Source organism: Tauraco erythrolophus, chromosome 3, assembly GCF_009769465.1.
Source record: "Tauraco erythrolophus isolate bTauEry1 chromosome 3, bTauEry1.pri, whole genome shotgun sequence".
In the NCBI taxonomy this organism is placed as follows: Eukaryota; Metazoa; Chordata; class Aves; order Musophagiformes; family Musophagidae; genus Tauraco; species Tauraco erythrolophus.
In genome coordinates, this window is record NC_141467.1 from 43,893,834 (window position 1) to 43,909,912 (window position 16,079).

The 16,079-nt window shown below is 34.6% G+C and overlaps 1 protein-coding gene across 1 annotated transcript in view; it reads left to right on the plus strand.

Annotated features, from left to right (window-relative positions):
* CDH19 (cadherin 19) overlaps positions 1 to 10,317 on the plus strand; it is a 47,769-nt gene extending 37,452 nt beyond the window's left edge. Inside the window, 5 exon segments of the mRNA XM_086609180.1 lie at positions 3,355 to 3,472; positions 5,548 to 5,757; positions 5,760 to 5,798; positions 9,828 to 9,893; positions 9,896 to 10,317. Of these exon segments, the coding sequence (XP_086465306.1) occupies positions 3,355 to 3,472; positions 5,548 to 5,757; positions 5,760 to 5,798; positions 9,828 to 9,893; positions 9,896 to 10,317 (855 nt within the window).
* The last annotated feature ends 5,762 nt before the right edge of the window (positions 10,318 to 16,079 follow it).

The window sequence follows — 16,079 nt, forward strand, 5'->3', positions numbered from 1 at the left end:
ATCTGTTCCTATGTCCTTCCATTTGTCTAATGGGAATGGTAAGATTGTAGTTGAGTATGAGAGTACACACAAGGACTCTAAATTTTACACTCAGAATACTCTAGTGTCAAAATCAATGATATGGTGGTTGTTTAGATGGACAGTCCATGCCTTAAGCTGAAATTGGTAGAGAGAAAGCCCTTAGAAGCTGAAAGGACTGAAGCAGAGGAGCTTTCTTCTTCCTCCTGGGCATCTCCATAATTCCAATCAGTGACAATACTCAGGGTTGAGAAAATAAATTTTCAATGAATTTTCATCAAGACTATCAGGCAGTCAACTACTCCAAACTCCATAACTTGTTATTTGTAAGGCAAACAACACTCAACTAGACATTCAGTCCAGAATGGTTTACAGAAATTCCCTTCTATACAAATAGTTAATCAATGAGAGATCATAACTGTTACCAATATCTTAGACTCCCTCACTCATTATATTTACTAATTGAAAAGTGCCCACTAATCAGATAGATAGATGGGGAAGCTGAGTATAGCAGGTCACATCTTTCTGTGACCTTTGATCAAAGTAGCCCCCGCTGTTCCCAGCAGTGATCTCAGCCTGTTTGGAAAGAAACAGTAAATGAGACCCACCCACCATGAACTTAAATCAGTTTTTCAAGGAAAATGAGGGAATAATTTCAGTTTTAAAGGAATTCACATTTTCACATAGACTGCTGGATTATTAAGGCTTCTAGATTAATGAGACTTGAAATAAAAAATTTTACAGCAGTTAAATTTCAACCTAGTCAATACAACAACCGATATAACCTTGCAGAAACAACACATCATTCACTCTATTTTCTTTGTTTACACACTGAAATGTAGGGTTTTTTTAAACCTTGACTCACAAGCAATAAGTGTGTCAGTTTCCCTGGTGAAAGGCTAGAATCTCCTAGGTTAAATGTATAAAAACCTAGGAAACCAGAAAAAAAGTTTCCTTCTCTCTGAGTGATCTTTCCTTTAGAGTCAGCAAAATCAGAGCTGCTTATTGCTCTCTGACTATTTATAGGCTCATCTAGATTTTGCTGAATCTTAGTGGAAGTGGTATAGTAAGAAATAAACAATTAGGATTTGTCCTTCTGTTCCAAATATTCCCTAGCTCCTAGGGTGAATCCTTAAAGGCATGAGAATATGTCTAGAAAACTACAGGAGGCTTAGGTTTGTGTAGAAGAGCATAGCACAGATCAAAACAAGGGAAGGTGTGGGGTTTTTTTTCAGCTAGACACATAATTCTCAGAGTTATATTGATAGGATCCGATATAAATAAAATTTATATGGGCAAATACATTCTGTATGTAAAGTAATAGGACATTAATAACAAAAGGCGAAACAGTATCTAATTTACAACTGCAATAATCTTATTATTTTCAAAACATGATAGACTCCTAAAAATATATCTTCCAAAGACATTACTAATACCTAGTTTGAATAACTATTAATCAGAATGAAAACTGGAAGTATTAAAATCACATTTATAATTAATACTTTTTTTTTATTTGGTAGGCAGGTAGGTAATTCCTCTCTATCAAGTAACTAAACTAAAAAAAAAAAAATATTAGATTGGCTGAAATGTCTTTGCGATTACTATATTACTTTGCATATTCAGTCTCGCTTGATAGATCCTGAATTGTATACAGACATATATCCATACACAGCTGTTTCTCAACTGCAGCCTTGGAGATGTTACCAGCCAAATCATCAGCAAAAGCCAGCAGTCTTTTTTAATTTTTTTGCGATATATGACAGAAAATGTGCTCCTGATTGTGTTTTACACTGGATATATAGTTTTGTTCTCTATTGCTGTTTATATTAAGCATATTCTGAGAACTAGCTTACCTTATAAAAATGAAGCCTATGATTAATCATCAGGTAAAATTAGGGATAAGTTATTGCTCTTCACTGACTTCTTGACCTGTATGCCTATACATGTTTTTCCATCTTCTTAGCTATTTTGTTTGCTCTGAGGAATGGAAAAAATTTCCTGAAGAAGCTTCATCCTTTGTACATGGTCACCTGGTATATCACTGAACAGTCACTTCTCTCATTAATGGTAATAAAAAATCTCAAGGGTCCTCATTTTTTCCATAGAGTAAAAATATAGATTTGAAATAAATTTCACATATGAAAAGGCAGAGCACTAAGAATACAAAGCTTCTGGGGTATAAGACACATTTTGCACTCTGCTGTGATGGTTTCATCAAACTTAGCTTGCTTGAAAGGAAAAAGAATGTGTGCTGAAGTCTTAGATCTTTGACTGTAAAAGAGTTTAATCGGGAAAGAGTTTTCAAAGGCCACAGATGGAAGCTGTAGTCACGTCCATTGGCTTACTGCTTTGCTTTTAAAGCACCGCTTTGTAGCATTCAGGTGCTTTCTAGTTTGGGGAAAGTTTGAGCCTTCCAGTCTCTTGGGTAAAAATATCTACAAGGCATGAGACGGACTGATAAATAGAGACGAAGTTTCAAATTGGACACTATCTTTTCTGAAAGTTAGTGGGCTTGCATGAGTTTGCTTTCCTCCTGATTGGCAAGGATATCACTTGCTAACATAAGCTAATATTCAGGTCGTTAATATTTACTAATAAAAGTAATAAATGTAAGCTCTTTTTACGCAGAAATATCACTAATTATGTTAACTGTAATGTGGTTGTTTGTTTACAGAAATGAAAGGTCTTCTTTAGAAGGATAACTGTATTTTTTATTTTACTTGCAATGACTGTCTGGTTTGACATATTTGTAAATGAAGGTATTTTGCTTTCTTGAGAAAAAGCAGCCAATAAGTTCCATGATCAATCTGTTAAAATATCTAGAATCAGCAATTCAGCACATGAACTTGTCACATATCTCACTATCAGAGCTACAATATACCAGCTGAATGACGTCAATGTGTTTGTGGGCTGAAAGGAAACGAGTTTTGTATAGAGGGATTGTTAAAATGTAGAATTATACACTTTTCACCTTAAAAAAAAGGAAAAAAAGGACAAAAACTCTATATCTGATTTTTTTTTTTTATTTATGGAAACTTCATTTACCTTTGGTCTTTTCATCTGGGAAATGTTTTACATTTTCTCAAGATTTTAGTGCTGACCACTCTCAATAGATGAAAAATCAAAGCAGAGTATATGCAGAATACGAGTCTCAATAAGCCTGTTTGGGTATAGAAGGTGTGTATTGTGAGTTCATAACATATACTTAATACGTATTCACAGATCACATCTCCAGCATCAACAGTTTAACACACCTGATATGTCTTCTTATTGTTTCAAAGGATAAGTAAATACTTTCATTCTTAATCAATTCTGTTTATCTGTATGTACTTCCAGCTAATTCAAAGTATCAGTGCAGTGGATCAAGACGACTCAGCAGAAGGTCATCATTTTTACTTCTCATTGGCTCAGGAGGCCACAAACAACTCACATTTTACTGTCAAAGACAATCAAGGTAGTGTCATTCATGTAGCCCTTTAAGACCTTCCTTATGAAATGCATGCTTCTAGCAGTCCTCATATCACTGATTTTATAAAAATTTCCAGTTAAATAGAAATTGTCATTATAAGATATGAGCATGTCATGAGGCAGATTTCAAAATAATAATTCAGTAATTCCAAAGAGTTTATTTTCCTTTTCAGCAAGTAACATAAACAGCAAAACCAGTTTCATTTCAAGAAAAGAAAAAATGCTGAGATGAAAAATGTTGATACTCCTTAAAATTTATTTTCTTAGTAGTGTAGGATATGGTGGGAAATATCAACTTTCTTGTTAAAATTATCTGTTTGTCTAAGGAACAAGACTGCCAGAAAGACAACATTGCTGTTAATATGTCTTACTCATCACTTCAGCAAGTCCAAATCATAAATACAGATAAATAGGAATGTAACGTTATTTCCTAATACATTTTGCATACACTGATTACTGATGACATCATACAAATTTCTTCTATATGTAATGTTATTCAGAACTGATATTGATTAAGACTCTTATTAAAAAGTGATATAGAGAGATATCAAGAAAAAACAGTCTGCAGTGATAACATAAGTGCAATATCTGATGGAACTGTAGGGAAGATGACTGCTCAGAGTCAGTCTGCTGAGACTACAAAGAAGAGCTTCTTCAGATCCAGCTAAAATACACATTGTTCTTACTGACTTTGCTAATTATTTGAATGTTCTGGCTAGGTGAATAAATCAATGGAAATAAGTTTTGGAAAGTTCAGACTACGTTAAATGAAAAACTGCTTCTCTCAATATCTCTGAAGTTGAAGTCAATGTATTAATATGTATTTCGATTCCCAGCTTCATTAATCACTTGCTCAGTGCCAGGAAGAGATAACTGTTACATTAAGGTCAAATTGTACAAGCCTCGAGTCTTTTTCCCCTTTGCTCAGTTTGCACAAAGCCCAGGCAGAGCCATGCACAAGACAATATGTCCAGCCCCTTTTGGTGGCTATTGATGGAGAAAAAAATCTTTTAAAATAAGGTACAACCAACCCTCAATCTCTCCCATTCTGCTGCATTTCATAGAAATGGCTGAGTGAATTGGGATAGTCTTAGGGAAAAGTAAAAATTACTCTATAGATCTGGAGCATTATATTTCAGTTACTTTCCAAACTATGACAGAAACCCAGAAGAACTTAAATGTGAGGGAGTTAACTTCAGTAGACTGTTTGGATAGGTGCATTGTACAGATAATGGTCAAAATATTTTTTTTTCCTGTGTACATGTATGTACAGATGTAGTAATTCACCTGCCATGATAAAAAATTCTGACATATAAATATTTATAGATTTTTCTTCTTTCCATTATACACAGATTTAGACAGTGCTAATTTGTTTTGCAACAAGTTTCAGATTTGAATTAGTTAATATGCAGCAGGAGCTGAACTTAAGCTGCTTACTGAGTTTTGTACAGAATGGATTTCTAAATATGAATAGTTAAATACAAAGCAAGGTGAGAGCTTCTAGCAACTTTTCAGTAGTTTAGATAGTAGGAGCTCAGCTAGCTCTAGTTTTTGAGTCAGGGAAGGAAATAAAAGACTATTTTAGCAGATTTTTTTTATTGCTTTCTCTTCTTTACCTTGCCACCTGCTTTCTCTGTGTGCTGCCAGACATGCTTTTGAAGCCTTTTGATTGGTAAACTGTCTATATTTCATCTGTGAATGGCTGGATTGGTAGCAGCTGGTTACATGGAACCATTTTAAGATCTAATTAATTAGTCTGAGCAGGTGTCAGGTACCGAACACAGTGGGATTTTTTTTAGCTCTGAACATTAAAAACAGAGCTCCTAGGTCACATTTTATAATTGCCCCTGGAATACATATGTCAAAAATAAATGCAATTTATTCATGATTAACACAAAAAAAACCCACCACATATCAGTGCCTGGTTTTACTTTTTTACCTTTCTTCATACGTAGCTTTGCATAGTACCATTGTTTTTAAATAGGTCAGATTCCAGTGGAGTTTTATTATTGTTGTTAAAAAGTGATAAATGCGTATCATGTATAATAATTTATCTTCTAGATAACACAGCTGGAATTTTCACAGCAAAAAGTGGCTTCAGGAGGAAGGAGCAGTTTTCTTTCTACTTGCCCATCTTAATTCTGGATAATGGAACCCCACCACTGACGAGCACAAATACTCTCACCATCACTGTCTGCGACTGTGACACCAAAGTTAACACCTTCTACTGTCGATATGGAGCTTTCATGCATTCCATAGGTCTCAGCACAGAACTTTAGTTGCTGTTCTGGCTTGCATACTAATACTCCTAGGTAAGTATGAGTAAGAGAAATGACTTTGTTTCCTTTTACGGCCAGCTTGATTAAATGACAAAGATGTTCACTTCACTGGAAGAGTGGAAGTAATGTGCTACTGAGAAAAATTACAATAGGGCAAATGTTTCATTTCTTTCTGTTTTCTTAACTATATTTTCCCCTTTACCCCCAGTTTTCAGTATATTTGAATTCTATCATAATGTCCTAAAAGCTAACTCTAGTTGAGTCATGGTCCTACTTACTCCTCTGGCATTGATAATAATAGAGATTTGGGAGTCTAAAGCCTGTATTGATCCCAGTTATATCTGAAGACAGCATTAAACAAGAAAGTGGCTATTATAAGAATATATTAAAAGTAGCAACACCTTACTCATTCTGCCTTAGGTATGTCAAATGTAGAGCTAAGATCAATAAAAAATAATAAAAGAAAAAGAGAATCTGGTACTCTAAGAAAGCAACTCCAGAAACAAACAGGGAGTTTCTCTGTCAATTGATAAAGTTGTATCTCCAGACAGCCTTTTCTCCAAATGTTGGACATTTCATATTTCCTCTTAGGAGACACCAAATTAACCTCCATTACATTTAGGAGCTTGTGGATGTGAAAAGTGGGTTTGAGAGTGTTATAAATGCACAGGATTTGTGCTTATACCTCTGCAAAGGGTCATGCATAGCTGGCAAATGGCACTTAAAACCAGAGCAATCACCCAAGGCTGGCCGTTCCTGCACTGAACAGGACTATGACTGCTGCAAGACAGGCTGGAGTGACAGCACTCAGGGAAACAGTTTCTTCACCTGGTGAAGCACGCAGCTATTGCTGCTACAGTGCATTGGCCTTTTTTCAGCAAAAGGATACTCGTGCAGTGTTCAATGAGTGATTTGATGACACTGACACATTATAACAGCAGGCACACTGCTCTAATCATTCCCTCAAGGTTAAATATCCATCCGAAACTTTTACCTGTCTGAGTACTGACTAACTGACTAGTGGCTAAGGTGTAGTAGTTTTCTGAGGCCAGGAAAGATAGAGAAGTGATAGACATGGGTAGGTTTGTTTTCCAAGGCAAGATGTCTGACCTTGGAGCTTGGTCACTGATGATGATCATGGACCTCAAAACCAAATTCATACTGATGCCAATAAAGCAACAGGGAAAGACTTCCAAATCCCTGTTGCCTGTGCAATAATATGGCATATCCATATTATGCCATATAGCATTATATTTCATAAAATTTAATCTCCAAAAATGCCACAAAACAATCAATGGATTATGTTAGTAAAACCATGTTTCCACTAATGAAACTACAAACAAACAACTCCAAAGTAAGAAAATGAAGATATAATCAGGATTTAACTAAGCAGTGTGATATCGAATCATCTTTATAAATTGTGCAAACTCAGCATAAATTGTTTTTCAATAAATTCTAAAAAAAAGTAAAAAAATAGTCAGAATCAAAAGAAGAAAACTGCAGCATAATATCTAGCTACACAAATAAGGTTCAGAAAGAAAGAAGTAATAATAACAGAAATTACATTGCCTTAAGAAACAAATTTCAGTGAAAATTATTCTTTCAATGCATTTGTTAATGAGAGCAAGTACAATAGTCATATTGCTAAACTCCTATATCACTGAAAGAAATACACACATTTTAAGTAAACCTTTTTTTCACCAGATGAAGGATATCTAGGTAAAGAACATTCTTTTTTTCTATCCTCATTATACAATGACCTCTGCTTGTCTATAATACAGCATGCAACTCTAAACATATGATTAACTACAAGAAAGCTGAGGCTTGAAAATGAAGGCTTCCAGCTCTGTTCTGATGCTATATTTGATCTACCATAGTAGTGACAGAAGACAAGACAAGTCCAATAAAGCTAATGGAATTATTTGACTTTCCATCAGTGAAAGAAATTTAACCAGTCAGAAATCTGCCATATTCTATTCTGTCCACAAGGTTATGGATTATTTTTTAGCATAAGGAACAGAAACTGGTTCTAATTATTTCCTGTTTATCTTTGACCTTTTGACTGAATCTCTTGGTGAGAATTCATTGAAATTTCTCCTAAAAATGGAACCTTATAATCTAGACCCACAGTTAATGAGTTGCCCAGAAGCAGCAGGTTAATTACAAGTCAGCATCTTCACATGACTTCGAACTCTCAAGATCAGGTGACGCAGGAAAATACAGAAACAGAATAGCCTACAAGAAAAATACGTTTTTTTATCTATCCCTATGAACACATTGAATAGATAGGGCAAGGATGACAACAGTAGAAGGGTACCTCATAATTATTATGTCTAGACGGGAGTAGTCCTGGCCAGACACTAGCCATTTCTTGACTCCATAGCAAAGTCCAGAGAATGCACTAGTTCACCTACCAGTGTCTCCTGGTTTCCAACAGAGAAAACAGAAAGATGCAATTGAATTTGTAGTTTCTAGACTTGTCTGTGTTTCCAGAGTCACCTTATTTAAATCTGAGCTTTCCTTGTCCCAGACGATCTTCTGTAGAGCCACTGGAAAGCAGACCTCCTCATTGGAGTCCTTGCCTACACCTTGCAGTCAGTGTTATCTTACAGGCAAGCCAGCGTGTATTTCAAGTTTTCTTTGATTTTTCAGCATATCTGAACCTGGTCACTTTGTGTTACGCACTCTAGGGACTGAGAATCAGGCAAAATATATCGCTGCATTATCCAGGCCAGCAGTGCAATTATTCATCACAGGCTGCTTTGGCTGTTTGCAGAGAGGTCCACTCTCCAGATGGAATAAATCCTTGGTGTCTACTGGGCCTATGTATATCAAAAAAGTCAAAGCAGGGATACAGATAAATATATTAATCAGAAAGAAAATAAACTAATCTACCACACTCTTTACAGACACACATATTTTACATGCATTAAATCTTTCAATATATTTTTATGATTAATTGAAATGAAATAATAAAAGATTTTATACATAATACGTTTGCCACTTACATGTGAAACCTAAAGTTTCACTTTTTTCCATTTCCACTATCATCATGTGTACCATTAGAAAAGCTAACCATGCAAAGTGTTTGAAGAGTTAAAACTATCTAGGTTTTGCAAATTTATAATAACATTATAGAAATTCTTGTTTCCCGTGTTTTCAATTTCGGTGTTGGTATCTCCCAATCAATGAAATAGCGTAAAGTAAATATGTGGAAATAAAGAACTACTTCAGGTCCCTTGTAGACTTAAGAGAGCAAAATTCTGTCATTTTTGATAGTTGTATCATGTTATGTACTGAGTAAAAAAAATTACAGTTCACAAACTACTTATTAAATAGAACTGCAGTAAGATTTAGTTAAAAACTGAAGTCATCAATCTCTGTGAAAATCATAGACTATTTCAAAAGCATCATTCAGCTAAAATAAAATGAGGTAGGATTAAAACATAATGCTTTAAAATAAAATTCAGAAAAGCTTTCATATATGAAAGAAATAAGCTACTCTGGCCTTGGTAGTAGTACACCATCACTGAAAATTTAGTGATACTCTTCAAATTTCCAAATCAACATAACAGAAATATTGAACTACGACCCACATAGTCTATGGAACTGAATGATTCAGCCAGCTGAGGAGGATATCTTGCTCATTGCCTCATGTTTCATTTGATGTTCCTTGGGCTTTGATCTTAGAGAGAGTAAGGGATTAAGAATTTAAATTTGAATGTGAAATTGATATATTATGTGATAAAACAAAGCAGTTTCAAAAAGCATAACCTGTGTTTCCGTCACTTTCAAACTCCCATCTACCAAAGAATTGTTCCATTTCAGTCATCTATTTTATGAGTACCTTTGTAGCTATTTTCCCACCACATACTATGCTATCTCAAATTATAAAATCCATATCAATTATAGCTCTATAAATATGTTAAGATAGCTTCACTTTGCAGTAGCATTGATATTAAGAAACGTTATCATTTTTTAAGTCTTTCCAAGAACTTTCAAAGTCTCTTGTTTTTTTTTTCCTTTTTTTTTTTTTTTTCTTCTTTTCTTTTTTTTGGTCAGTGTTCTTTTTGGCAATTGTAGCCATAAGGCAACAGAGGAAGAAGTCTCCCTTTTCAGAGAAAATTGAAGATTCAGAGAGAACATTGTCAGGTATGACGATGAAGGAGGTGGTGAGGAGGACACAGAAGCCTTTGATATTTCAGCACTGAGGACCCGCACTGTCCCGCGAACTCACAAACCACGGAAGAAGGTCACCACAGAAATCCACAGCCTCTACAGACAGTCTCTGCAGGTTGGCCCTGACAGCGCAATCTTCAGGCAATTCATTTCAGAAAAGCTTGAAGAAGCGAATACAGATCCTACTGCTCCTCCGTATGACTCACTTCAGACCTATGCATTTGAGGGGACTGGCTCTTTGGCAGGATCCCTCAGCTCTTTAGGTTCTAACATGTCAGACTTGGATCAGAGTTATGACTACCTTAAAGACTGGGGACCTCACTTTAAACAGCTTGCAGGCATGTACACTTCCCATACAAGTATGGGGGATTAGTTACACTTTGGCTTGTGATTTTATTTTCCTAAATCTCAGCAACCAAAACAAGTGTGGATTTTTAAAAATAAGATCATCCCACATTTAGGCATGAAAAATAAAAGCCTCAGGGTTTTTTTTATGGTTGCTTTGGTTTACGGTTTGTTATCGTTGTTGTTGTTGTTTTCTGGAAAGTCCTATATGTAGGAAACTTTGGAAAAACCACACCAGGCGTGTCATGAGTGTGGGGATGGAGACCCTCATTTGAAAATCTAGTGGCTACTTACATGCTTAAATGCAGACTGTGTTGCTGTAGATATATAACCCCATTCTGGATACTGAAAACCTGGGTCCTGCAATACAAAAAGAGGAGCAGAAGCCATAAATGGATATTGCAATATTCTGTCATCCATAAGCTTTAAACTATTTCCAAAGTTAAGACAGACTTTTGCTGTTGCAGTTGAAATATTCATTAACCAAAGTAAACATGCATATTTAAGTAATGCTTCATTATATAAATATACTTTTGTAAAAATGACCCTAGATTTTCTAATACAATTGTCAGGAGTGCTCACAGAATCATCTATTTATTGTTCTTAAGATGATAAAATTACAACAAATGTCTTTTCCTATCAGTGTAAAAATATGTCCTATGACAATGTCAGCAAGTGTTTGCTGCCATTTTAGTTTTTAATGGAGTTATTGGAAAATGGATAAACCAATATTTAATGCAAATAAGATAGAAAAAAGAAAGCAGTTCAAGTCAGAATCGATATCCAATGTAAATACTGCAATCGACCGCATTTTATATTAATGTACTTAGAAAAAATACTATCCAAACAAGCATTTTTCCTTTTATTAAGATTTAAAGGATGACTGATTTACCAGCACAGATTTATTTTTTTTATGGAACATAAAATTATCTGTAGTAGTCAGTTTTATTATAACAATATTAAGAATCTTTAAAATGCTGAGCTGAAGGCTATAAAACTTTATGTATAACATTAGATAATAAGATAATAAAATGCTTTAATGTTAATCCACTTCTGAAAATGATCCTGAATCATTCTGTGAGACTGACATCAGACTTCCAATTAATTTCCACTGTGTTTTTTCCAAACATTCCATAATTAATATAAAGTTGTCTCAGAATATTTCTTTACTCTTACTTATACTGCTACCCTCTCTCCCATCAGGTACTTATTTTACAAAAAACATCATATAATCACCTGATACACGTTAAAAGCTGGCAGCAGAATAAAGAAAATTTTGCAACAAGTTTTTGGGGCTTTTTTCAATAGAATTTTAGGTACGCTCTACTCAATTACAGAGAGCTTATGCAATGGAAAGCCACCTACCTACCAAAGAAAAAACAACAAACAAACAAAAAGCATGCAACATACAAGCTCTGCAATGTTTGCTACAATTACTGTTCACTGAAGAAACCAAGGCATGTAGGCTTAGTGGAAAGGTGCCAGTGTAGATTTAAATTCCTGTCAGCTAAAAATAAAACATGTGGAGGAGTTTTGAAAATAAGGAGAGATTTCCAGTGTGAGGTCTGGTAGGGCAGAAACATTATTCATGATATTCATAGCTGGAAAAATATGAGGGAGGTCATCTGACCAGGTGCAGATGAAGCAGCATCTGCTTCATAAGCAAAAACTGATGCTTGCCAGTTTTCATGCTAGGACACCAGTATGAATAACAGCTACAAAACAGCTTTAAAAGATAACACAATCAAAACATTGTAATTTTCTTCATGGGGAGGAATTGCAAAGAGAGAACAACTATATGTGCATTGGTTGCTGAAGATCGTGAAAAGTACATTTTTAGGATTAGATCTATAGATTTATGCAGGTTATACCCTAAACGAATCCTTATTCCACAGATGTTCCGGTGGCATTAATAGAATTCCTCGTGCTTTCAGGTTGTTTTTAATACAAAAATGATGACAGTCTCTGATCCTTTCGCAGTCCAGATTTTGTCCATTTATATGGGGAAACCCTTGAACACTGAAACATATTTGCACTTTATTATAACTTCCTCTTTTTACTGTAAGGAACTTTAACAATAAATAATTTTTGTAACCAGTGCATACCACTGTCATGTAATTTTTGTCACCAATATATGCCATTGTCATTAACTTCTGTATGAAAGGTAATAGCCTGCAATGGATCTTAAATGATCGTTAGCTGAAAAGGTATAAGATTATGCTTGCACATCAGAGAAAGTGAGTGTTTTGCTCTGAAGTGAGAAGGTATTTCTAGCTGTTACTGGGCCACATCTTATTAGGTTCCTGGTATCAATCTAAGTCAAACCTGTCAATTTGTTTCCACATGTGAGAAAAGTATCGTTGAACTGACCTAGTAACTTCACACTTCTACTATGCTGTACTTAATTTAGCCGAACAATGTCTGCAAAAAGGTTTTGTAGAAGTCTGCTTCTTTTGAAGAAACTAAATTTTGAGGAAACCAAAATTAAACACAAAAGAGATCTAATAATAATTAGTAGTATGAAATCAATAAAGGATAAGCCAGAGTTCCTGATGATGAGATCTATTAAACTGTGGAATGGTTTCCCCAAGAGATCGTCTTTACCTTTATCTTTCAAAGTGTGTTAGTAGTTAGAAATAGCTATGCTATTGGCTGAAGAGTGCAAATATGGTACCAGATTGTATATATATTTAGCTTTTCATGATCTGCCTGAGACAATATAAGGAAGATATTGACTGGTCAAGGAAGTATGATCAACACACTGTTTTTCTGTATGAGTACCCTGAAGAGATGTTCCTGTATATTTCTTTTTCTGTAACATGGTAATGAGACAGGTTAGAACTAGTGAAATGTCTGACAAAGATTAGCTTCTTGTTCGAGTCCTCGCTTATAAGTATTCAGTGTTGTGTTATTGGTTTCGCCTATTTAAAAAGCCAAGAAAATGAAGACTATGCATATATTGATAAATGCTTAACATTCAGATGTTAAAGTTAAAAGAAAAAAGAACAAAATCATCTGAGAGTATATTGAACCTTCAGACTCGTTGTGACTGGGAAAGGGTATTTTATTTATGAATTCACCCAAAATAAAATGTTTTCATTTGATTTTCATTTTGTATATCACAGTGAGGTTTTTTATTATCATAACCTGAGAAGAAATCCTGCTTGCCACTAGGATAATCTTAGTCTTTAATTCACATAATTTTCCTACTGCATTTTCTCTTAGACACTGTCATTACCTCCTAGCTTTGCTTTTGAAATTTACATTGGAAATGTGGTTGTTTTAACACTCATTCTTAACTGTATGGGGTAACCCTGTCAGTTGAGAGTATAATATTTTTGAAAAGACAGTGTACATTTTATGCTTCAAAGTCAGATCTAATATATGCTCTCTTGAGAAGTAGAAGTTGAAGGAGATTATGTGATTTTACATTCTAGCAAGGAATACATTTTACCAAATAAATAGAATTTATATGAAAAAATCAGTAACCATTAGTAAAATCTGTAAAATTTCTCTACCAGAAAATTGATAAACTTTTATTTTATAAAGAAAATAAGTGGATTAATATTTATTAAAAAAGTTAACGTGTTTTACACAGTAATTTGTATGCTCTCATATTTATTCAGGAAAAAAACATTCTTTATATAGGTCTATATCAGCCTTATGTCTCATATACAGAGTCCAAGGAACAGTAAAGTTTAACTATAGTGCACAGCAGGATAAAGCATACATACAGAGAGACTTCTTAGATCAGCATGAAATATTTTATCCCCAACAAATAGATAATAGCAGTAGTCTGAAATATGGGTAAGACTCAAGAGATATCTGCCAGCAAAGGACATTAGATATATGGCACTAAGAGCAAATATTAATAAATACCATCAAAACCATCACTACTTCAAAAAACTCTCCAACCCAGAAACCAGAACAGGATATCAATAGTTTTTAATTCCCCAAACATTTTAACTGTGATTTAGGTAATGCTTTAATAATTAAAGTTATAATTTAAACAATACACCACATGTGGAAGTTGAAACAGAATTGGTTTTGTAAAGAAACAATAACATCTGCATGCATATATCTGACCAAAAGGATGCAACAGAAGTTATTGGATTGAAGCTTAAAATGATGCAAACCTACCCACAGATATATGATGCATCCCTTCCGACATTGTCATGAGTAAATTAATCTCTGCCATCACAAATTCCTCTGAAAAGACTTTACAAAGGGTATCTTGAACAACCTTTTTGCTAGTTTAAGAGCTGAAATAAAGATTTTTTATATATTGATTCTGTATGCTGGTCTTACAAATCTAAAAAAAACATCCCTCCATTATTAATAGTGAGGATACTTGAGATATAAGCAAGAACTGGATGGCCTTGAAACTGCAGAATAGAAATGGATAAAATGTAACAGCAAAAATAAAGATGGTCCACTCTGGAAATAGTACTCAAAAAACATCCGCTATGATACTGGGCATTTACCCAGTAGAGTAATTAAACAGGACAAGGATATTCTAGCTGTTAAAATAACCATGAACTGCCAACAAGATTCACCCAGAATATTAAAAAAAATCAAATATGAACCAAAGCTGTACTAGAAAATATAATACAAAAGAAAATGTTGACCATGAAATTAGGTTGAGATTAGATTACCTGTTCAACTACTTGACAGCTTACTCTCTTTTGTCAGACTGACCAGCCACACTAGTACTTGTTTCTGAGAGTCACACGTTCATTTAAACAGTAATCCAAAGGTAGTTCCAATATTAATTATTATTAAAGCATTTGCATAGGACAAAATCTTATTAACAATTGATTATTTTCTGTACCTATAAACTCTTTGGCAAGGCCAGACGAAGTGTCCAACAGATGTAAATTAATTGATAAAAGTTATCCTTAAACATCTGTTTCCATAATTTCAACAGTCAAATTCAATATGCACACGTTTCATTATATTCAGCACACGTCATTTCATTGGTAGCAAATGCCATTTACTTACATCACTTATGAATTCCAAATATCATTACAATTACTTTACAAATATTTTGTGAGAATTCTTAAAGATTAGAATGACATTAGCAATACTTAATCTAGTTCTTGCTGTCAAAACAGCTTATTCACACAAAAATCTTACCCTGCTTTGCTATCACTGAATATAAAACATTCAAGCTAGATTCTAAAAGCATTTGCATCCACTGCAGTTCATCTCACCCAGCCTTAGCCACCTAAAAATTGGTTTAAGTTACTCAACTTCCTTCCCACCTGTGTTATCACTCCCTCAGACATTCCAGAAGTTCACGCAGGCTTGACACTCTCCAGGACTGCAAAATGAGAGAGGCAACCTTCCTTATGGACCAACTTAGACATGGTAGACCTTCCACAGCAAAGAACTCTTGCTAATGTATCTCCTTCATGTCACTGAGGAATCTAACCCACTGGTGAATCATCCTCAAAGCTTCATCTACTTTCCCCAACCTGATACGAGTATAAGGATTCTGCTTTGTCTTCTTACCTTCATGTACATTTGGATTTATTTTTAAAACCTAATAAATATTTTTTTGACAATAGTTTCTTGTCAGTCTTGCATGATTATTATTGCTTTATATATTCTACTAACAGCTAAAGGTTTCCAAGTCAGCTTCTTGTGGAGATAGTTATTTTGCAATCACAATTTCAGGAAATACAGAGAAAAGACATGAAATCAGGCCAAAGGAGGTCAAATGACTCATGTAGCTGGTCAGCTGCTGAGCTGAAACAAGTTGTAGATTCTGAAATCCAGTCCACTGCC